The sequence below is a fragment of the Thalassophryne amazonica genome, chromosome 2 (genome assembly GCF_902500255.1).
Source record: "Thalassophryne amazonica chromosome 2, fThaAma1.1, whole genome shotgun sequence".
NCBI classification, from domain to species: domain Eukaryota; kingdom Metazoa; phylum Chordata; class Actinopteri; order Batrachoidiformes; family Batrachoididae; genus Thalassophryne; species Thalassophryne amazonica.
Genome location: NC_047104.1, coordinates 135,251,652 through 135,275,847, shown reverse-complemented (window position 1 = coordinate 135,275,847; position 24,196 = coordinate 135,251,652). Strand labels below are relative to the sequence as shown.

Genomic DNA, 24,196 nt, shown 5'->3' with positions numbered 1-24,196 from the left:
ACCGTTTTGTCCAAATTAGCAAACACTCATCCATTTCTCTCTCTAAGTGTCATTTTTGCTGCTGTTTAATATTCAAATATTTTCCTTACAGCTCACTTGTGAAAAAAATTGCAGACTAGACCCTGATTTCTGAGAAATATTCGTTATAAGTTCAAAGTCAATATCACTCCAATTGGCATCAATCATATCATTAACATGTTTTTTCTATTGGTCATGCATTGTGCACAGAAAGCTGATGGCAGTGTCAGATTGCAGATGGAATCTATTGTTAATCTACCTGATTTAGATCCACAGGATGGGGCGATCTGGCCATTTGGACACGTGCACATGTTGGGCCTGGAGCAGAAACCATCTCCACATGAACTCCGACAGATCGCTGCAACAACAACAAAAAATTACACTTCTTCAAATCAAGGTACAATACAAAGAGACTCACAGGCTATAATTTGTGTGAAATTTTAAGTCAAGTATCTGTTTTTTGTCAGACTGTCTGTATGTTCCAAGTTTTGAATTTCAGGTTGGAATTTCATGCAGTACCACTCAGTCCATGAACTCAGCCCCATAGTGAATTCTCATCTATGATGGTTCAAAAACCACAGTCCAAATATGGCAAAGTCTTCTTTTTAACTCTCATCATGGTTAAGTTATTGAGAGCTACTCGGAAATGGCAGGAAGTTATTTTCTTCTTTGAGTTTTGATGCCCTAAATGTGTGTGAGTGCATATTTAGTTGGAGCTGGCTGCTTTCACTCAACTGTACTCTTTCCCACGGATTGCTATTGGCAATGTACCTGACCCAAGATCCCATCAGGTAGAGTCCAGCAACTGACCCCAAGTGCCTGAACCCCACTGCTAAACAATGTCATTAGAGACGCGACAGGCATTCGGCCAAGCTGCAACTCTGCAACCGCTCGCACCTTCCTGTCTGCTGAAAGAATGAGGGGGAGAGAGGTCACTCAGTAAGAAAAGAATGGAAACCAGACACAGGCAGCACTGTCAGAATACCACAATTGCGGACAATTAAAGACCAGCTCCAACTTGTACAGAGATCATGGCTGCGTTACGGTCTATGTGACTGCTGCACGTGTTCTGAGCGGTTGCACCTTGAAACAACTCAGTGGCAAGGGCACTCACGAAGTCAAGTCTGGTAATATCTCCATGCTGGCAGTAAAAACAGTACTCGCTGTGAATGAAACAAAATGAAGTATTTCATGTAAATACACTACATAGTACCCCACTAGACAGCTGTCAGCAAGGGTGCATGGAAAGACAGAGGAAATAATGGAGTTCTAGAATTGAAAATGTGACCAGATGCACTTGGCTGCAAGATTTTGTGTGGTACTGTATTGTGAATTTACTCTCTGAGACCTGGTGTCAGAGAAGAATAAAGCTTGAAACCAAATGCAAGCTTTATAGAGTCTTTGTTCGTCCCTGTCTTCTTTACTCCATCAACACATACAATCTGTACAGAAGACAGGTAAAGAAACTTACAACTGTCCAGCTCCATCACTTGAGAAACATCATGGGTCTATCCTGGCAAGATCGTATCTGCAACGGTGAAGTTCTCCAAAGAGCTAATATGCAGAGTGTGGAGGCCTTGTTAGTAAAGAATCAACTGCGATGGGCTGGTCATGTAGTGAGCATGTCAGATGATCGACCACCAAAAGCTGTCCTGTATGGTGAATTGACATCAGGTAAAAGGAATTGTGGCGGAAAAAACTTCGCTAAAAGGATGTCCTGAAGCGCCACCTAAAGACAGCAGAAATAGATGAAGGAACTTGGGAGAAGAATGCTAGAGATCATGTTCTGTGGAAGAAGAGGATTGCTGATGCTGGTATCACTGTTGAATGGAAAAGAAAGGAAAAGTATCTTGAAGGATGGAGAAAAAGGCACCTTGCAACTCTAACATAAACTTAGCCTTCATCTGGAACAATCGGCAGCCGAGAGAGAGAGAGAGATTGTGAATTTATCTAGAGTAGGCCATCTACAAAAGCAGGGTGGTGTGCAAGAAAGAGACAGTGAGAAAAGTCACAACTTTATGCCTGGTTTACACCAGATTGACACCTGTAGAACACCTACAAGACCATGAAAAGTTGTGAACTCTCAGAAGTCTTTTACTGGTCTCCGTTGTGATCTGTTATTTGCGTTTACAACAAGCTTGCATGGCGACTGAATTGTGTGGGTGAAATATATGTTCATATCCGTGATCAGTGTTGAAACCACATGCAGAATCAACTGAGAGTCTATTAGGACCCATAGGATCAGGTTGGGAGTTGTTTGGGATCTGTGAGAGTTACCAAGACCAATTCGGAGACCCATGTATCTATTAACTGGTCGCACAACTGCTGTGAGTGTTTTAAACAGTTCAGTACACTCGCACGCCTGTTGGAGACTGATGGGGAATGATGGCGACCAGGAGGGATTGTTGTTCTGACTACGGAGACCCCACTGTGACCAGCCTGCAACCCCGGCGAGAGCCAGTGAGAGTAATGGGGAGCAGAGGCCATTTTTCGATCAGAACTCAGTCGTGCACTTGGTGTAAATGGGGTGTTACTGTTGGGGTACTCAAGATCAGTCTTGGTCTTGAACCAGTCTTGAGACCGCTTTTAAGACCTTGGACTCAACCACATTTTTATTCTGTCTTGTCTCTGCCCCAGACATAAAGGAATTGGGATTTTATTTCAACACCGCTTAAAACCACAACAACAAGAATATCAATAAATTACCTGCGGTTCAGCTGCTGAATGTTTGACCTCTTTGGATTAAGTATAATATGTTGCTTTGAAAATGTTGAAATGTTTGAGATGGCCAGACCTCTTTGAAAACTGACACGTTCATTCAAAAGTTTACTACTTTCTGTGGTTCAAACTCTTGATGATTCTTTCCTAATTGTCAATACTGTATATGTAACAAATAATAATACTTTATATATTACTTATGTTATTTTGTACTTCTGAAAGAGTGTCCATAAGCTTCAGCATATCTTGAATATTAGCTAGGATTAAGGTTATTTTCAGTGAGTCCAGAAAGTATTCAAGGCGCTTCACTTTTTCCACATTTTGTTACATTACAGCCTAATTCGAAAATGGATGAAATTAATTTTTTCCTCAAAATTCTACACACAGTACCCCATAATGACAATGTGAAAGTTTTTTGAAATTTTTGAAAATTTCTTAAAATAAAAAAAATAAATAAATCACATGTACATAAGTATTCATACCTTTTGCTCAATACTTTGTTGGTGCACCTTCGGCAGCAATTACAACCTCAAGTCTTCTTGAATATGATGCCACTAGCTTGGTGCACCTATCTTTGGGTAGTTTTGCTCATTCCTCTTTGCAGCACCTCTCAAGCTTGTCAGTGCATAGCCATTTTCAGATCTCTCCAGAGATGTACTGTAGTTATTTATTTGCCCACAATCTTGAACCAAGTCACTTAATATTTAGTATCTGCCAATACAGAGTCCCAATCTGATACTCATATTTTCCTCAATATCACACTTGCACAGGGTACACTACAAGCACATTAAAGTCAATCCGCAGATGTGCACGAGGCCGAGCGCGCGCTCGCGGATCAGATTATGAGCGTGGAGAGAGACTTTCCAGACTCCCTTGTTATAACTCTCGGTGATTTTAACAAAGGGAATCTCAGTCAGGAATTACCAAAATACCATCAGTTTGTTGTCTACCACGCGGTGGCCCGTGCAGCTTTGAGACTCTCAGACCACGTGATGGTCCACTTGATCCCCGCGTACAGACAGAGACTAAAACTCTCCAACCCTGTTGTGAGGACATCTAAAGTGTGGAGCAATGAAGATGTAGAGGAGCTACGCGCGTGCTTGGGCACTACGGATTGGGATATGTTTGAGGCTTCAACAGACAGTCTAGATGACTACACGGACACTGTGACATCATATATTAATTTCTGTGAAGACAGCATCATCCCACAGCGTACCAGGGTGAGATATAACAATGACAAGCCCTGGTTCACACCTAAACTCCGGCAGCTCCGTCAGGAGAAAGAGGTGGCTTTCAGAGAAGGAGACAGAGACAGCTATAGAGGTGCAAAGTACAGATTTAGCAAGGAGGTGGCAAAGGCTAAATCCATGTACAGTTCACGTCTGCAGCAAAGGTTCTCTGCCAATGACTCGGCCTCTGTGTGGAGAAGGTTGAAAGAGATCACCAACTACAAGCCCAAAGCACCTCGTTCTATTGACGACCTGAAGCTGGCCAACGACCTGAACATCATCTATTCACGTTTTGAAGTCATGGACTCACACCTCCCCACCCCCCACACAACTGGATATTCAAACACTCTGGACCTCCCCCTCTCCCACCGCTGCCCTCTCGGTCCAAGAGGAGGATGTGAGATGACATTTCAAAAGGCTGAATCCACGTAAGGCCCCGGGCCCAGACTGTGTTTCTCCTGCCACCCTGAGACACTGCGCTGATGAGCTGGCCCCAGTCTTCATGGGGATCTTCAACACCTCCCTGGAGTCATGTCACGCTCCAGTCTGTTTCAAGTCCTCCATCATAGTTCCAGTCCCCAAGAAACTACGCATCACTGGAGTTAATGACTACAGGCATGTGGCTCTCACGTCTGTAGTCATGAAGACCTTCGAACGCCTGGTTTTATCCCACCTAAAGTCCATCACCGACCCCCTCCTGGACCCCCTGCAGTTTGCCTACAGAGTCAACAGGTCTGTAGATGATGCCATAAACCTGGCCCTGCACTCCATCCTGCAGCACCTGGACTCCCCAGGAACACTAGGATCCTGTTTGTGGACTTCAGCTCTGCATTCAACACCATCCTTCCAGCTTCGCTCCAGGACAAGCTTTCTCTGCTCCACATACCCGACTCCACCTGCAGGTGGATCACAGACTTCCTGACGGACCGGAGTCAGCATGTGAGGCTGGGAAAGAATGTCTCGAACACTCGGGCTCTCAGCACAGGATCTCCACAGGGCTGTGTCCTTTCCCCTCTGCTCTTCTACCTGTACACTAACTGCTGCACCTCCAGCCACAACTCTGTAAAGCTCATCAAGTTTGTGGACGACACCACCCTCATCGGACTCATTTTGGATGGGGATGAGTCTGCCTACAGGAGGGAGGTGGACCGGCTGGTGACCTGGTGCAGCAGCAACAACTTGGAGCTCAACGCCCAGAAAACAGTGGAGATGATCGTGGACTTCAGGAAAGCCACAGCCCCCCGCCCTCCCTCGCCCTCACCAACAGCCCCATCACCACTGTGGACTGTCCCCGCTTCTTCGGCACCACCATCACCCAGGACCTCAAGTGGGAGTCAACCATCAGCTCCCTCATCAAGAAGGCCCAGCAGAGGATGTACTTCCTGCGGCAGCTGAAGAAGGCCAAGCTGCCTGTCCAGCTGATGGTGCAGTTCTACACGGCCATCATCGAGTCCATCCTCTGCTCCTCCATCACGGTGTGGTACCCCGGGGCCACAGCCAGAGACAGACACAGACTGCAGCGCATTGTGGCCTCTGCTGAGAAGGTGATCGGCTGTAGCCTTCCATCTCTCCACGACCTGCACGTCTCCAGGACTCTGGGCCGAGCAGGTCGGATCACAGCTGACCCTTCTCACCCTGCACATGGTTTATTCAATCAATCAATCAATCAATCAATTTTTTTTTATATAGCGCCAAATCACAACAAACAGTTGCCCCAAGGCGCTTTATATTGTAAGGCAAGGCCATACAATAATTATGTAAAACCCGACGGTCAAAACGACCCCCTGTGAGCAAGCACTTGGCTACAGTGGGAAGGAAAAACTCCCTTTTAACAGGAAGAAACCTCCAGCAGAACCAGGCTCAGGGAGGGGCAGTCTTCTGCTGGGACTGGTTGGGGCTGAGGGAGAGAACCAGGAAAATGACATGCTGTGGAGGGGAGCAGAGATCGATCACTAATGATTAAATGCAGAGTGGTGCATACAGAGCAAAAAGAGAAAGAAACAGTGCATCATGGGAACCCCCCAGCAGTCTACGTCTATAGCAGCATAACTAAGGGATGGTTCAGGGTCACCTGAGCCAGCCCTAACTATAAGCTTTAGCAAAAAGGAAAGTTTTAAGCCTAATCTTAAAAGTAGAGAGGGTGTCTGTCTCCCTGATCTGAATTGGGAGCTGGTTCCACAGGAGAGGAGCCTGAAAGCTGAAGGCTCTGCCTCCCATTCTACGCTTACAAACCCTAGGAACTACAAGTAAGCCTGCAGTCTGAGAGCGAAGTGCTCATTGGGGTGATATGGTACTACGAGGTCCCTAAGATAATTATTCAAAACCTTATAAGTAAGAAGAAGAATTTTAAATTCTATTCTAGAATTAACAGGAAGCCAATGAAGAGAGGCCAATATGGGTGAGATATGCTCTCTCCTTCTAGTCCCCGTTAGTACTCTAGCTGCAGCATTTTGAATTAACTGAAGGCTTTTAGGGAACTTTTAGGACAACCTGATAATAATAAATTACAATAGTCCAGCCTAGAGGAAATAAATGCATGAATTAGTTTTTCAGCATCACTCTGAGACAAGACCTTTCTAATTTTAGAGATATTGCGTAAATGCAAAAAAGCAGTCCTACATATTTGTTTAATATGCGCTTTGAATGACATATCCTGATCAAAAATGACTCCAAGATTTCTCACAGTATTACTAGAGGTCAGGGTAATGCCATCCAGAGTAAGGATCTGGTTAGACACCATGTTTCTAAGATTTGTGGGGCCAAGTACAATAACTTCAGTTTTATCTGAGTTTAAAAGCAGGAAATTAGAGGTCATCCATGTCTTTATGTCTGTAAGACAATCCTGCAGTTTAGCTAATTGGTGTGTGTCCTCTGGCTTCATGGATAGATAAAGCTGGGTATCATCTGCGTAACAATGAAAATTTAAGCAATACCGTCTAATAATACTGCCTAAGGGAAGCATGTATAAAGTGAATAAAATTGGTCCTAGCACAGAACCTTGTGGAACTCCATAATTAACTTTAGTCTGTGAAGAAGATTCCCCATTTACATGAACAAATTGTAATCTATTAGACAAATATGATTCAAACCACCGCAGTGCAGTGCCTTTAATACCTATGGCATGCTCTAATCTCTGTAATAAAATTTTATTCGAACCACTCCCCTCAGGCAGGAGGCTACGGTCCATCCGGATCAGAACCTGCCGCCATAAGAACAGTTTCTTCCCCTCTGCCGTTAAACTCATGAACACTTCATAACTCAGTCACCTTAACCTTAACTCTGTCACTTTATAATTTTATCACAGGTCACTTTAGAGAATGTACTCTGGTTTTTAATTGCACTCCTCCCACTGCACTGTTGTTCTGTTTGAGTCGTTGTACATAGCCTTTCATATTTCATATTTCTATTTCATATTTTATCTTATATTTTATCTTATTTTAGCACATATTTTATCTTTGCATTTTATATTGCTCTCTGTTTAATGTTGCACCATCATACCAAAGCAAATTCCTAGTCTGTGAATCCTGTTCATTGGCAATGACAATAAACTTCTTCTGAGTTCTGAGTTCTGAATCCACTGTCAGTGCTTGACAATTTAACAACTTTGCCTTGCATGAACAAAACAATAAAAACACCTTCAAACAAAGCTTGCTTACTTAATGCTCCAATTCATTATTTTTTTAAATTACGTTAACAGATTTTTTTTTATATTGCTCACCAATTCCACAAAATTCAGTGATTGAGTGATTGAGCAAAATTTTAGTTGTTAAAAGTACATTCATCATCATCATCATTATTATTATTGTTGTTGTTGTTGTTGTTGTGCCTTGCGACACACTGGCGTCCTGTCCAGGGTGTACCCCACCTCATGCCTTATGACTGCTGGGATAGACTCCAGCTCACCTGTGACCCTTAATTGGAGTAAGTAGTTGAAGATGAGTGAGTGTTGTTTTTGTTGTATGTAGATGAAAAAAAAAGTCTTTAAAAAATCTTCAAAAGTGGACATTTACTCTAATAGGGTGGGGGGGGGCTGCTTTCAACCCCTTGCACTCCTGGCTACATACCTATACTGTCTCAGTAAAGAGGAGGAAACCATCACAGCAATGAGAAAAACTTATTTATTTTATTTTATTTGTTTACCTGACGGGCTAGTAAGAAGGGTATATCACATGTGCCATCCATCGTAAACAGACTTGATACATATACGAGGTCTGTTAGAAAAGTATCGGACCTTTTTATTTTTTGCAAAAACCTAATGGATTTGAATCACGTGTGCTTGCATGAGCAAACCTTGAACCTTTGTGCGCATGCGTGAACTTTTTCACGGCTGTCGACTGCATCATTTCCTGGTAAGCAGCCTTTGTGTGGGACGTGTGCAGTGCGCTCGGCGGATTTTCATTTCAAGGAAAAAGACGGAACAACTGGAGCAGCGCCGCATCAAATTTTGCCAGAAATTGGGCAACAGCCAGGTGGAAACCATTTGGATGATTCAGACAGCTTTCGGTGACGATGCTTTGGGCATCACACAGATTAAGGAGCGGTACAACCGGTTTAAAGATGTCCGCACAACTGTGGAGAGCGAGCCACGCTCCGGTCGGCCATCAACATGCTGAAATGACCAAATCATTCCAAAGTGAACGCTGTGGTGATGCGGGACCGTTGTGTGACTATCTGAAAATTGCGGAAGAGGTGGACATCAGCACTTTTGCGGTACATTCCACTGTGACAGAAGAATTGGCCATGAAAAGAGCTGCAGCGAAATTCATGCTGCTGCTGACGGCGCAGCAAAAGCGCCTCCATGTTGAAATCTCACAGGACATGCTGTGACATGCCCACCTCTTCCACAATTTCTCGGATAGTCACACAACTGAAAAGTCACCGAAAGCCGTCTGAATCATCCGAATGGTTTCCACCTGGCTGTCGCCCAGTTTCTGGCAAAATTTGATGCGGCGCTGCTCCAGTCGTTCCGTCTTTTTCCTTGAAATGAAAATCCGCCGCGTTCACTGCACATCCTCACACAAAGGCTGCTTACCAGAAAATGATGCAATTGACAGACGTGAAAAAGTTCACGCATGCGCACAAAGGTTCAAGGTTGGCTCATGCAAGCACACGTGATTCAAATCCATCAGGTTTTTGCAAAAAAATAAAAAGGTACAGACCTCGTATGAAGCAATGGAGAGGGAAATGTGTTTTTGAAACAGAGTGAGACTGACGCACATTTTTGATGACCTGTGTGAATAAAATCGGCTTGTTGTGTATTTAAAGCAAAGGAGCATGTTAAAATGCTTAGGGGTTCTGTGGTGAAGCTGCAGCAGTTATGAGTCTCTGTTCAGTGCACTACCACCTCGTTTATAAAATGCAGTAGCAGGAACCCGCACTTATTTGGTGAGTTGGGTTTAATTTTATATTGACCGATTAAAAAAGGCTTTGATTGGGCCAGACTGATCACACTGGGACATCCCTATTATTTACAGCTTGTTGTGTTTTCTCAATTAAACTGCAAACTGCAGACATTAATACAAGGTTTACTGCTGTTGGTTAAGCAAAAACAAAATTGCTATATTTTTTGAGAAAAGACAGAAAAGTAAAATCTTTAGTACTGAATAATTGTTTAATCCATTCTATACCTAATGATGGTTTCTGGAGTAACACAAGTGTCACCCACAAAGGCTCCACAAATGTTGTATTGTGTTTGGTGGATGGTAAAGCTTGGAAAAGTAGTGTTGAATGAAGATGGCTTTGTTTATTTCAGCTCTCAATGTTTGTTTTATGTGGATGTTTATGTGGATTTTTCAGATCAGTTGTGCCTGTGGTCTGCATATTCCACACTCTATTGAAAATGTGTACTGAAATGTGGGAGTTGCACCGGTCTGGTCCTGGTCTTGACTTGGTCTCACCCTGCCTTGGTTTTGACTTGGTTTCCACTCCTCAAAGTCTCGGTCTCTATATATCTGGTCCTGGCCATGATGTAGGCTTGGTTGAGGTGGTCTTGACTGTAAAAATGTGCAACACTGAAGCACTTCCAAGCCTCAGTGGCTGTGAATGGAGACTGTGCAACCTGTTGCTTTGCCAATGACACGTCATAGAGGAGTGGAACATATTAGGACTAAAACAAGACAACAGAAAGACAAAGAGATCAATTTCTCCTAACATGGTTCCCACTCTATGCCTGCAGTTATGTACCGCTATGCCATTCCTGTTATCTCTGATTCAAACAGAAGCCATCACTATGCTAAACAGTGCAGAAACCTAGCTAACCTCCAGTCTTTAAAACATTTCTCACCAACAGCTGTCCAATTTTCTACTAATCCCCTTCCACACCAGGCCTGTGTCGAGTTGCATTGTAATGTGTATCTACTGTGCAGGAGGAAAGCTTGGCCCGCCTCTTCTTCTTCTGTGGTTTTGAAGTTTTCCTGCCAGCAAAGTTCAGCAGAGTCCAGCAGGATGAATAAAATCTAGCAATGCAGGTATGTAGTGATTAAAAAAAAAACCTAAAAGGATTTTTCGCCAGAATGATGGAGGGTAGAGTACACTTGCGGAGGCTTGGTGTACAGTAGCGCAATATTGTGTAGACTTGCATACATTAGTGGAGCGTTGCATAGACTTGCACAGAGCACTGGATGCAGTGATCTATGCCGAATGTCTGAGAAAAAGTTAAACATTTAACTTTTTGTGTCCATTTCGCGGACCCCATTGTGTCCCTCAGCTTATTGCCACGTATGGCTGCATAAGCTCGGCGTAGTCGGTATGCCGCATTACTCAACTCTACGTTGGCCTGGTGTGAAAGGGGCTTTAGGTTTTGGAACTGCCAGTCTGCTGTTTACAAAGCTGACTTCATTGCTGCCTGTGCTCACCATCGATCACTAGTGCTACTCACTCTCACTGAAATTTGGACAAATCTGAAAACAATGCTGCTGTGGCTGCGCCTTCCACTCATTACACTTTTCTCACACCTCTCATTCGAATGACAAGGTTGGACGGGCCTGTTAATTTCCAACAAATGGGAATATAATCCATTGTCCTGGAACAAACATGCTCTAGTTAAAGTCTATCTAGTTGTCATTTTCCATTCACCAGTGCAACTGGGCAATTTGTGGATGAGTTGGACACTCGTGATGCCTTCCATCCTTGAGCATGACTGTCCCACGCTCATCCATGGTAGCGATCCCAATACTGTGAACTTCTTGTTCCTAATACTAAATCTTGATGAGGTATTAGGCTCACCTTAATTTCACCCAAAACTGTGGCCTACCCCACTCTGGCCATTACTTCATTCAGTTTAACGTATACCTTATAGAACAGCCCTCTGTTTCTCCTCCATTGGTCACATTTCACCACTACCTCAGAAACCAATCTTCCATCCACTTCTCCTCAGTGGTTGCCTGTGCTCTGCCTGCACTTAGCACATTCGCCTCTCGAGAGGTTAATGATGCCCCAGAGTCTCTCAGTTCCACACAGAGCTCTTTTCTGAATAGCTTGTGCCCTCTACCAGACCCACTCATGCTACCCAGCCACACTCATGGCTCAAATGCTCAATGATACTCTCCAATTGCTGCACTATGATCTCAGAGCTGCTAAGGGAAAATGGCACAAATCGAAAAAAGAAAAAAAAAAAAACCCTGCTGATCTCACAAGCAAACAAACACTCTTGAGTTCCTTCTCATCTAGCATTTCTGCTGTAAAGACTGCTTTCTGTAATGACAAAATCAACAGTCTCACTAAGGTAAGACCCTTTGGCTGCTCCCTTGCTTTCACTAGGGGTCTCCACCTTCAAATCTCCACTCATGCAAAGATGACAGCTGCCAACCTCACAGCTGACATCTTTACCTCTGTCTTTACTGAAAAAGGGGCAGCCATCAGTAACCAATTCTCAACCCGTCTCTTTCGGATAAGGGTGGAACAAAAACTCGACATGTAGCTGTCCTACCACATGGCTTTCTTTGAACCCCTAGGTTCAAGGGTGCAACAAGTAACCCAACGTGCACTAGTCTTACTGCATCTACTTCTCTGTGTCCTCTAGTTTTTGGCACATCTACAGTCCACTTCAAAAATTGTCCAGGTCTCCCTTATAAGAGAGATTTCTTGCATCTCTCATTCCTATCTAAAGCTATCAAGATGACAGTTTTCAACCAGGTCACAGTCTTCCTCTCAAAGAATGACCTTCTTGATCAAAATCAATCAGGCTTTAAAAGTGACTACTCCACTGAAATGGCTCTAATATCTGTGAAACGAGCCTTAAAAACTGTAGGAGTGGCAGGTCAATATTCTTTACCTATTCTACTTAATTTAGCAGTAACAAAAACTCCTGGTTCTGGTGCTTTTGGTATGGTTAACCACCACATGCTACCATCTATACTCTCCAACATGCATATCAGACAAATGCATTCTTGGTTTGAGCCTATCTAACGAGGCATTCATTTAATGTATCATGGCTAGTCCGCACCTCACTGCCTCTCTCCAGGAATGCCCCAAAGCTCTATGCTGGGGCCCCTTCTCTTTGCCATATACACAACCTCCCTGGTTCTGATTATCCACTCTCATGGCTTCTCATGTCCCTGCTAGGCAGACGATACCCTACTGTCTCTATCATTCCTGCCAGGTGATCCCATGGAGTCAGCACATAGCTCGGATTGTGTCACAGATATATCCTCACGGATGAAAGAACACAACCTTCAACTAAATCAGTAAAATAATTTATAGATTGTAATATGAATATAAATATCACATCTCTATTTCTCACTCCAGCCAGATTGGCAAGAAATCTGGGAGTCATGATTGATGGCCGACTATCCATCTCAGACCATGCTGCCATTGCTCCACATAAAGTAACCTAGACTATTCTACAACCCCAATTCCAATGAAGTTGGGACGTTGTGTAAAATATAAATAAAAACACAATACAATGATTTGCAAATCCTCTTCAACCTATATTCAATTGAATACACCAGAAAGACAAGATATTTAATATTCAAACTGATAAACTTTATTGTTTTTGTGCAAATATTTACTTATTTTGAAATGGATGCCTGCAACACGTTTCAAAAAAGCGGGGACAGTGGTATGTTTATGTGTAAGTTGCCCATGCCATGGGCACTAACACAGCCCCATACCATCACAGATGCTAGCTTTTGAACTTTGCACTGGTAACAATGTGGATGGTGTTTTTCCTCGTTTGTCCGGGGGACACGACATCCATGATTTCCAAAAACAAATTGAAATGTGGACTCATCAGACCACAGCACACTTTTCCACTTTGCGTCTGTCCATTTCAAATGAGCTCGGGCCCAGAGAAAGCAGCGGCATTTCTGGATGTTGTTGATGTATGGCTTTCGCTTTGTATGGCAGAGTTTTAACTTGCACTTGTAGATGTAGTGATGAACTGTGTTAACGGTTAATGGTTTTCTGAAGTGTTCCTGAATCCACGTGGTAAGATCCTTTATACAATGGTGTCAGTTTTTAATGCAGTGCTGCCTGAGGGATCAAAGGTCACGGGCATTCAAATGTTGGTTTTCGGCCTTGCTACTTACATGTAGAAAATTCTCCAGATTCTCTGAATCTTCTGATTATATTATGGCCTGTAGATGATGAAATCTCTAAATTCCTTGCAATTGAACATTGAGAAACATTGTTCTTAAACTGTTGGACTATTTTTTTTCACACAGTTGTCCACAAAGTGGTGATCCTTGTTCCATCTTTGCATGTGAACAGCTGAGCCTTTTGGGGATGCTCCTTTTATACGCAATCATGACACTCACCTGTTTCCAGTTAATGTGTTCGCCTGTGGAATGTTTCAAACAGGTGTTCTTTGAGCATTCACCAACTTTCCCAGTCTTTTGTTGCCACTGTCCCAGCTTTTTTGAAATGTGTTGCAGGCATCCATTTCAAAATGAGCAAATATTTGCACAAAAACAAAAAAGTCTATCAGTTTGAACATTAAATATCTTGTCTTTGTGGTGTATTCAATTGAATATATGTTGAAGAGAATGCACAAATCATTGTATTCTGTTTTTATTTACATTTCACACAACGTCCCAACTTCATTGGAATTGGGGTTGTACTTCGTGGTCGCCCAGTGGTGGAACACTCGTGTTATATGTTGTCAGAGCAGGGGTATCCCTCTCTAATTTTCAAGAAACTCTTGAAAACACAGTTTTTGCAAGAGTAGCTCTTCTCCTAACATCTCTAACAACCCTAACATGCCTAACTTGCACTTGCAATGCCCTTGTTTTCTCTCTCTCCCTTTCACTGCTTACATTGTTGCACATCACATGGATTGCTTATGTGTGTAAAGATGGTATGCATCATTATGCTGATATCTTAGTATTTATTTTTATGCTGAAGCCCCCTTCAATATACAGCTTGACCATGAATCCTCACTTGTGAGTCACTTTGGATAAAAGCATCAGTTAAATTAATGTAATGTAATGTAATGTAGTGAGGTATTGCTGGATCCAAACATATTTGTTTTAAAAAAAAACTTGTTAACCTATGGTAATTTGTTGAAAAGACATATCATACAAAGCCTTTAATTGTGAAGCCTGAACACATAGCCATGAAGAAACTTTTGTTCTCACTGAAAAGATTAATCTGGAAGTAATGCCAATACATTTAGGGGACAGGAAGAGGAATTTTAAAGTATCTCCACCACTGGGGGGGTGCACAAACCAGTGCCAGTCCCAAGCCCATATAAATGAGGAGGGTTACGTCAGGAAGGGCATCTGGCATAAACTGTGACAAAGGAAACATGCAGATAAATCAAATTTCCGTACTGGATCAACAACGACTGCCACTGGTGCTGTTCTACAGCAGGGTGATGACAGACGTACTATTACCGGACAAAGAACAAGGAGAGGGGGAGAGCATAACCAATCACAGCAGGAGAGGAGAAAGTTTAGAAGTGTGTAGGTGAAAGCTGCAACTTTAATTGTTGGCAGTAAGGCTGGTAAAGGGAGAGAGCTGGCTGATAATGATGGAGATGAGAAAGGTAGACATACAAGAGACCAAGTGTAAGGGTAGTAAGGACAGGAGCAGGAGGTAGGTTCAAATTATTCTATCATGATGCAACTGGAAAGGAAGAGTATTTTAAGAATGCTGAGGTGTAGAGAATGCCTGACAAAGTGATGGGTGTAAAATTTGAAACTTGAAAAGGGTGATGATGAATGTCATCACTGCATATGCTCCACAGGTATGTTGCAAGATGGAAATGAAAGAAGATTTCTGGAGAAAGTTAGACTAGGTGTTAGAGAGTGTACTCAAGGAGGAAAGAGTGGTGATTAAAGTGGATTTAAATGGGCATGTTAGTGAAGGGAACAGAGGTTATGATCAAGTAACGGGTAGATATGGTATCAAGGAGAGGAATGTGAGAGGGCAGATGGTGGTGGATTTTGCAAACAGGATGGAAATGAATGTCTTGAATACTTATTTTAAGAAGAAGGAGGAGCGCAGGCCTACATATAAGAGTGGGGGAAAGTGCAGTCAGGTGGACTATGTCCTAAGTAGGAGATGCAATCTGAAAAATATTGGAGACTCTACAATGTTAATTTACAAGAAGATGGTGAAGGTGAAAAGAGGAAAAGAGCAAGGGCTAAACAAAAGTTCAGATGGTGGAAGCTAAAGGAGTAAGACTATCATGTGAAATTCAATGATGAGGTGAGACAGGCACCAAATGGTGGAGAAGAGACACTACAGTGAAACTGGTGAGGGAGACAGCTAATACGGCACTGGGTGTGCCATCTGGAGCACATGCTTGTGAATGACAGGCAGTGTGGTGAAAAAGTAAGGCCTCAAGGAAAAGATGTGGTCCAGATGGGTGAGTTTGGATCCTTGGGGTCAACTGTTCAAAATAATGGAAAAATGTGGCAAAGAGGCGAAAACGCAGGGTTTAGTGGGTCGAGAACTGTGGTAGGAGTGATTTGTCATAGAAGCGTATCCGCAAGAGTGAAAGGGAAAGTTTTTCAAGACACCAGAGAGATCACCTTTAAGTGTATGGCTTGGAGTCAAAAAGACAGGAGGCCCAGCTTTTGGTTAGGAGTGGCCAGGATTAGGAATGAGTACATCAAAGGGTCCACCCAGTTTGAACAATTTGGAAACAAAATATCTGAGGCAAGATTGAGATGGTTTGGGTATGTGTAGGGTATATCAAGAGAAGGAGGCTGAGGATGGAACCATCAGGCAGGAGGAGAAGAAGGAGGAGACCAAAGAGGAGGTTTATGGATGTGATGGGGCAGTACATGCAGGTTTGATATCTGGTGCGGTATTCAGATGGTATGGCCAGAATTTGTTGGAAACAATGTGAAAACATGTTGCTGTCCTGCCGTGCATCAACAATTCAGGCTGATGGTGGTGTGATTGTTTGGCAACCAAGGATTTGAACAAGTTCAAAGAATAAAAACAAAATTCAAACACAACTGATATATTGCAATGAAGAAAACCAGAAACCTTATATTTGTAATAATTCAGAACACAAACATTTATTTGAAATAATGGCAACCAGTTAATAACGTCCCCCCCCCCCCCCCCCCCCCATTTTTATTCGAAAGTAAAACATTTTCTGCTTGCAATAACTTAGCACTGAGGTCACTTCCTGTCTTCTTCTGAACGTCATGCTTGACGCGTTTTAATCTACATGTTCAAAATAAAGAGTTCACTGTGCTATGTACCTTATAAAGGTTGGTCTTAAATGTCAACTTCATCCGTGTTTGATAGAAAGGCTAAAAGTAATGTTTGAAATGTTTAGCTAGATCCAGTTACACTAAATAAGTTTTGCGTCTCTATTTAGGGACTGAGTCCTACTAAGGCTACATTCTATGAAGATCGGACCTTACAAGACCACATGGGTAGGCCAACTGTTCTGAAATGAGAACAGTTGGCTTATGATGTATTTTGCTTAAGCTAATGATGCATTTTGCAACTGCATCATTAGCTTATCCTGGCCTCACTTGTCGCCTAGCAACTTTGACAGCTGCAGGCTAGCATAGTTAGCATGGGAACTTCCCATTAGTCCTAGTATTAAGGAGAGCATGATGAAGTTGTTTTTATGTTTATGGGAGGCTATATGTTGCACTAAAGTAGGTTAAGTAATGTTACAAAAGTGTGACAATTAAAAAAAATTAATTGTAGTGAATTACCATTATTTGTTGACTTTCAATTCAACTGATTTATAGACAATAGTACAATTAAAGGTGCTTAATGGTGTATGTCAACAGAATCATGTTTTATTTTTATAAAGTGAACAAAACTGGATCTGGTTTGTTTACTATTTGAAAGTACTACATATATTTGTGAACTTTAAAATCAGTTTGTGGTTGGAATATACACCATCAAATAATATAAAGAGTTTAGGACTAGTGGACCCTCCCCAGTGGGCATAACCTGTAGTTAATAGTCATTTTTCAATACTTATACAGACTTTACATATACACGCAATTCTAATTTATAATTATACTCGTAGAGCCCGAAATTGTCTTTTTGTTTTTTAATTTACCAACAGTTTTCTCCCGGAAAAAACAACCAAGCAAATAAATTCTGGTTTGAAGACTTGGTGGCAGCTGTTGTTATGTTATCATGTCAAAATGAACCAAAATCTCTTTTTTTTCCAGCACTTTATTGAATCTACAGTACGCCAGGAAGAATTAAAGCCGCTCCAACGTGGTAGGAGCAAGGTGTACCTAATGAAGAGACTGGTGAATGTGGCCGGGGGACTTCTGTCTGCGTCTGTGTTTTTGTGTGCATTTAATTAGTCGTCATTGAGTATTGGCAGTAACTGCTTCCACATTGTGTTCCAGGTGTGAAGTAATGCCTGGATACTACAATAAAGGTAGCAGGGTGATGAATCCCAAAAATAAACAGGTGGTGATAAAGAACATGACTATCTGTCTAAATGAGTTCGCCTCCAGGTGGAATAAAATAACAGAGGTCATACTCACGAACAATGCACTGGTTTCCTCCGGTCAGAGTCTTCCAACCTGGGCAGCAGTATACGTTGTTCCGCGAGCCACATACATTGGGTCTGTGGAAGATGCAACACAAGAAAATGAGCAAGAATGTCTCACTGCAGACAGAGCACTTTTTCCTGTGTGCTTTGTGGTGGTATGGCTACAGTGCCTTGCTCAAAGATCCCTCAGTAAGACCCACTTTAGTGATGGTTGGATGAACATCAAACACATTTTATACTCCTCGACAGAGAATGAACCCCACCACCCTGAATCTTAAGTACAGAATTTAAAATATGTACATAAGCAAACATATCTGAACAAATGTTGTATATGTAAGAAATGCAGAAAGTTACTTAAAGTACTGAAATGGACAGGGTGACAAGCTTGACTATCCGGGAGGGACTCGAAGCAGAGCCACTGCTTCTTCCCATCAAAAGAAGCCAATTGAGGTGGTTTGGGCATCTGGTGAGGATACCCCTGGTTGTCTCTCGAGGGAGGTCTTCCAGGCACATCCAACAGGGAGGAAACCCCGGGGAACACCCAGAACACGCTGGATACTTCCCAGCTGGCTTATGAACACCTGGGAAGAGTTACAGGACTTGTCCAAGGATAAAGTGTGGCATGAGCTGCTTAGCTTGCTACTGCTGCAACTCGATGTCACAGACCAAACGGTCCCCTCTAAAAATTGGTTCCCCCTGCCTTCACTGCGCATGCGTCATGTCAGAGTGTCAGCGGCGATTCACCGATTATCGCCTCGCTTCTGCTTAAAACTGACTTTAGAATGATTTAAGAGGTTTTACTTTGTCATCTGATGGTTAATAATCACATTATTCCCTTTGATCGCTTTGGGTGTAGAGAGTCAGACTCAGAGAGTCAGTCTCAGATGTGCTGCTGCACTCTGATCACTCCCCCGTCTTTTATTATGAAATAATTCTGAATTTATGTGGAAATGATTGTTGTACAAAAGCTTCAGATATCTGTTGCTGAGATAAATGATGACGAGTGCAGCTTGAAGCAGAAACAAGGTGATAATCTATGAATTGCTGCTGAAGCTCCAAAATGACGCATGCGCAGTGAAGGCAGGGGGGACCGATTTTTAGGGGGGACTGTTCGGTCAGCAACACCGGACCCAGATAAATGGCAAAAAATGAATAAATGAAGTAAAAAAAAAAAAAGATAAAATATATGTGACAGTCATGTGCACCCTTTGACTGAGTTACAGTAAATCATCAAATTTTACAGTTTTCTTGAGACAAGTCAGAGAATTAATTGATGAAAATTTCAAAATCTTGTTTTGCAATCCTTTTACACTCGTCATTTATAAAATTCAGGGTGGTACTGTGTGGTAAACCTGTCTGGTGTTGGTAGTTTTCAAAAACTGAATGAGTGTGCAAGAAGGGGACGAGTGAAGGAAGCCGCCAATACAGCTATGATAGCTCAGAAGGAGCTACAGACTTCTGTGGCTGTGAGTAGAAAAAAAATGGGCACTGTGAAACTTTTATCTGTTGTATCATCAGTTACACAGCTTCATGCTAGAGCAGTTGCTGGGTAGGGTCATGGAGAACAGCAGTTTAGGCACCTGTCAGAGAAGAAAGGGTTCCTGATCTTGACTTAGTGGACGATGCTGTGATCTTTGCAGAATCAACATATCCCCTGACTGCAGCACTTGAGTGAGGAGTTGGACTGTCTGGGTTTTTCAAGATCCAGGCATTCAATGGCTTTGTGGACTTGATTATCAGAAGTGTATGTGAGTTTGGTGAAAGTGTTAAACTTGTAGAGAGATTTGCTTGTGTTAGCAGTGACATTTGTGAGACAGCTAAGTGAATTCATCCATTTTATCTGGCAGCAGCAGATAGACGGCTACTTTTAAGAGAGGGTGATGGACCGGTTGTCTGCCTGGGTGGTTGTTATCCAGGACCCATGGCAGTTCTGTAGTGTCGATGAGGTGACCCGCGACACCAGCAAATGCTGTCAGACCTGATCTGACCTGATATCCCTACCTAGCTGACCTACTTAAACCTTACGTACTGGCCCGGGCTTTGCATTCTGAGGTGAAGAGAGTGCCTGACAAAGTGATGAGTGTAAAGCGTGCAGGACTACTTGGTGTCCCTAGGGTGAATAAGAAGTCTGCGGGTCATAGAGCTTTTGTTTATCGTGCCCCTGTTCTGTGGGATGATCTCCCTGTGTCAATAAAACATCAGATTCTGTAGAGACTTTCAAGTCCAGACTTAAGACGCACTTATTTTCCCTTTCGTATGGCTAGCATACTGGCATAGTATAGTTCTACGCTTTTTGCTCTTTTAATTCATTTTATTAGGAAGCAGAGCGTCCCGCGGCCTCAACTTTACCTAAATTCTGGGCCTTTTAGTGAAGCTTAGGACTAGTGGCCGGCGATCACCTTAGTATTTCCTGTTTTTCTTGATGTTTAATGCTGACAAATTATATAGTATTTCTTGTCTTTCTGATGGCTGATTCTGTTTTTTCTCTGTGTTTAAGGTGCAGCTCCATCCAGAGATGGGTGTGGTATTCGTGCTGGAGACCTTCCTGTCCTCGCACCAACAGAATTTCCTGTATATTTGTTTTGTGAATTGTTCTGTAATTTATGTCTGTAGCATGGCCCAAGCACAGTCTGCTTGAGGTTTCTTCCTCAGAGGGAGTTTTTCCTTACCACTGTGGCACTGGGGATTAGTAAGGTTAGACCTTACTTGTGTGAAGCGCCTTGAGGCAACTCTGTTGTGATTTGGTGCAATATAAATGAAAAGAAATTGAAATTGAAATATTTCACATTCTGTAGGCACCCCTGACTTAAAAGTCAGGGGTGCCCAATATTCTGCCCAGGATAACACCTAAGCCTCTCCATCTCAGCCCTCTTCAAAACTAATAAGATAATCTTTTCATAGTCCAAAAACCATAAGAGTACACCATATTTACAACAATCGAAGCAACTCAAATAATTTTTGATGTGACTGATGTACAGTGATCACAATGCCCAGATTAAATCCTTTGCTTTAGAGTTGCTCTTGGAGAGAATCTGTACCATGGATTCTGGTAATATTTACAACAAAATACTGAACAAACATGATCTAGACATATATTTAGTCTGACATGGAGTTGAACGCTCAGCATATCCTGACAACTACAGGTCTGCGACAGTTCTACACACGTTTCATGGGCAGAAGATCAGTTATGGTTTAGTCCCCACATTGAAATATGACCATTTATCAACTGGTATGAAGTCTGTGGAAACATATTTCTTGCCAACCACATTTAGATAAATTATTCAACCTGCACTCCGGTTGACATTAAGCAGATGTGTGTGCTGCATTTTTTGGATAAGGCAATCGACACAGGAGCCAAAATACTGAAAATGGGCCCATCTTTACTGCATAAAAATTTAATATTGGAGTGTTTGGATTAGCAGATTTAACCATGGCGACAGACAAATGCGTAAAAATTTCACATCAGTCAGAATCCTGTCTAAAGGCTAAAATGTCAAAAATGGCACAAAGGCATGGGCAAGAAAGCTGGGTAGATGGGGACACACCCTCCCCACCACCCCCTACATGCATTTCAAACACATATTGTGTCTCCACAACTTTTTGCTGCTTCAACACAGGGAAAAACAAGATATATGAAATGCAACCCAACTGGCTAATTTGTAAAGGGCCCAAAAACAACTTTATTTTTTACAGGAAAACAATTTTATTTTATTTTATTTTCCCCATAGGTTGTGAATGATGGAAGATTCAACTCTAACAACATATAGAACCTAATCATAACTTCTTGCACACAACTACAAACCTAGCCACCTTAAATCCATTAAACTTCTACAACCAGAATTTTGAAGAAATATGGATCTGGACACTTTATGAATTCACCAATTCACTTTAAAACAAGAAGATCAGTGACGTGGATCTGTGGGCTGCACCACAAGCTTGCAAAAGCATGTGCTTTTCATAGTGAAGCATGCACAAAATAATTAGAAATGATACTTTTTATTTTCAAATTAGCCAAGTTTATTTTACTTCAATAAAATATAAGCTTTAATAGTTGAATCATTCGAGGTACAGCAAATTAAACATTTTAAAGCAATCAGTAACGTCAGGTTTTCTTGCATTCTGGTTTAAAAATTGTGTAAAATGTTCAAATAGGCATTTGAGATCTGTCATAAATGTGAGTTCACATCTACATTTAGGACAAATGAAGAAAAATCCTCCAATGATTAAGTTATGCAGGCAATCTGGGGGCCTGTTTTGATGGTTGAGGTGCAGCTGTGGGTCCATAAGGGGTGTGCCCAAACACACTCTGAATTTAAGCAGTGGGAAATACCAACACAAAGCCAGGAGCTGGGTACAAATAGATTGGATTTACCACGTTTACCATGTTTACCATGAGTGTGTTGTAATTCGGTATGATACCAACCAGTCAGTGGCAGATGTCTGTGCTTTTGGGCTAGACTGTGTCAGGTGCATAGTGCCGTGGTATAAGAGAAAGGATTTCTGACATATTAAAGGATTAGTGCTGACCTGTCAGAGCACACAGCAGACTTCAGCCACTAAAGCTCCCTGAGGAGAGGACTGAAGCAGAGTGATGCAATACATCTTCAAAGCCAAATCATCTGCCTGTTTCCACTCAGAGGTTGGCCTAAGTCATGTCACCCTTATTTAAAATCTGACAAAGAAACAATCTGAATACATTTTTGTGCTGATAAATTAGCCTGACACAGTGTGTGCACTTCCTTCAAGAACTTCCAGCGTGTCACTGAGCAGTCTACTGCCTGACCTTCTTCAGTTGCTTGCTGTCACCACTCACTTCTTTCTGTCTTCTCACACACACATGCACACAATCTCTGCAGCAGTGACCCACTGTGTACAGCTGCAGATGTGATTTATCCACAACTGGGGCGTGGTGTTTTTGGCCAGAAAGTGTCTTTCTCTCTCTCTCTCTCTCTCTCTCTCTCTCTCTCTCTCTCTCTCTCTCTCTCTCTCTCTCTCTCTCTCTCTCTCTCTCTCTCTCACTAACTTTCTTTCCTACAGCCACACAAGACCAATGGCCTCCTTTGTTTGGATGTAATTTATTATTGCAGTCAGCAGGAATGTGATCTGCTTGCCAATAATTAATTACTGAACGTTGTTCCAAACTTCCCATCTCAGACAGTGTCAGTCATGTGTCTGCTTTATTAAAAAAGAAGGAAAAGAGAAAATCACTACCAGTGTCTTCTGCTCTTCTGTGATCATGAAGAAGCAGACACCTGCTGCTCCAAAGCAGAAATGACAAAACAGTTTTGAATCGAGGCTGAAATCAAAGCGCGCTCACCCCCTGAGGGCGTCTGTCCCTCCCCGTCTCTTGGCCCTGTTGGCTCTGGGGTCTGACGGTTTGGTGGCCACCTCGCTGTCCTCGGTGGCCACAGTCTCCACGGCGTCTCCAAAGTGTGCGTAAAGCGCCAGCGCGGCCAACAGCGCCACGGCCAGCTGCGCCACACGGCCTGCGCGCTCACTGTGCGGCATGTCCGCTCTTTAACTCCAGGGCGCGTTACGAACTCGGTTCCAAAACCCGGACAGCCTCTGCAGTCTGGAGTCAAAGCTGCACAAGTCAAAAAAAAAAAAAAAAAAAAAAGTGAGAAAAGACGCAAGAGAAGCGCACAGCAGAAAAACTGCACGGATTCAGCGCGCAGTCACCAAAGTTTAGTGATAAAGTTCTCTTACCTTGTCTCCCGGACAGGAGATTCGCCCCAGACCCGACAGATTTGACTTTCACTTGCAATAAGCAATACGTGGAGTCAAAGAAAATAAAGTGGAAAAACTACACCGCAGAGAAGAAGAAAGCTCAGAGCTGTGGCGATGAGCTGCTATAAATAGATGCGCATCGCAAGTTCTTCAGTCCTGCGCATCCAATTGTTCCCTGCATAGATAAGTTAGAGGAGTTGATGCATTCCAGAGGATGAGAATGGCTAAAGTCTCTCTCTCTCTCTCTCTCTCTCTCTCTCTCTCTCTCTCTCTCTCTCTCTCTCTCTCTCTCTCTCTCTCTCTCTCTCTCTGCTTCGCGACACTATAAGTACGGGGGCCATGAAGTGCAAAACACAACACTGAAGTACGCACAAATAGATTTGGACTTGGACTCGTTATTATTGTCATTCAGTAAAAAAAACATCACAGCTGCTGTCACAGAATGAAATATCGATGCACTGCACGAAAAGATAAAAACAGATTAAAGCACAGAATACCAGTCGAAGATGTGTGATAGTGATAAAGTTTTTTTTTTACTGTCTCTGTATCTGTGTATACACAACATACAAAA

At 42.6% G+C, this 24,196-nt stretch overlaps 1 protein-coding gene across 1 annotated transcript in view; it reads right to left on the bottom strand.

The window, feature by feature from the left end:
* fbn1 (fibrillin 1) overlaps nt 1-23,867 on the bottom strand; it is a 269,481-nt gene extending 245,614 nt beyond the window's left edge. The window contains exons 1-4 of the mRNA XM_034194183.1: nt 23,605-23,867; nt 23,216-23,482; nt 17,891-17,973; nt 278-376 (exon numbers count right to left, since the gene is read on the bottom strand). Of these exons, the coding sequence (XP_034050074.1) occupies nt 278-376; nt 17,891-17,973; nt 23,216-23,406 (373 nt within the window). The 5' untranslated portion in view covers nt 23,407-23,482; nt 23,605-23,867. The remainder of the gene's footprint in view (nt 1-277; nt 377-17,890; nt 17,974-23,215; nt 23,483-23,604) is intronic.
* Nucleotides 23,868-24,196: the final 329 nt, after the last annotated feature.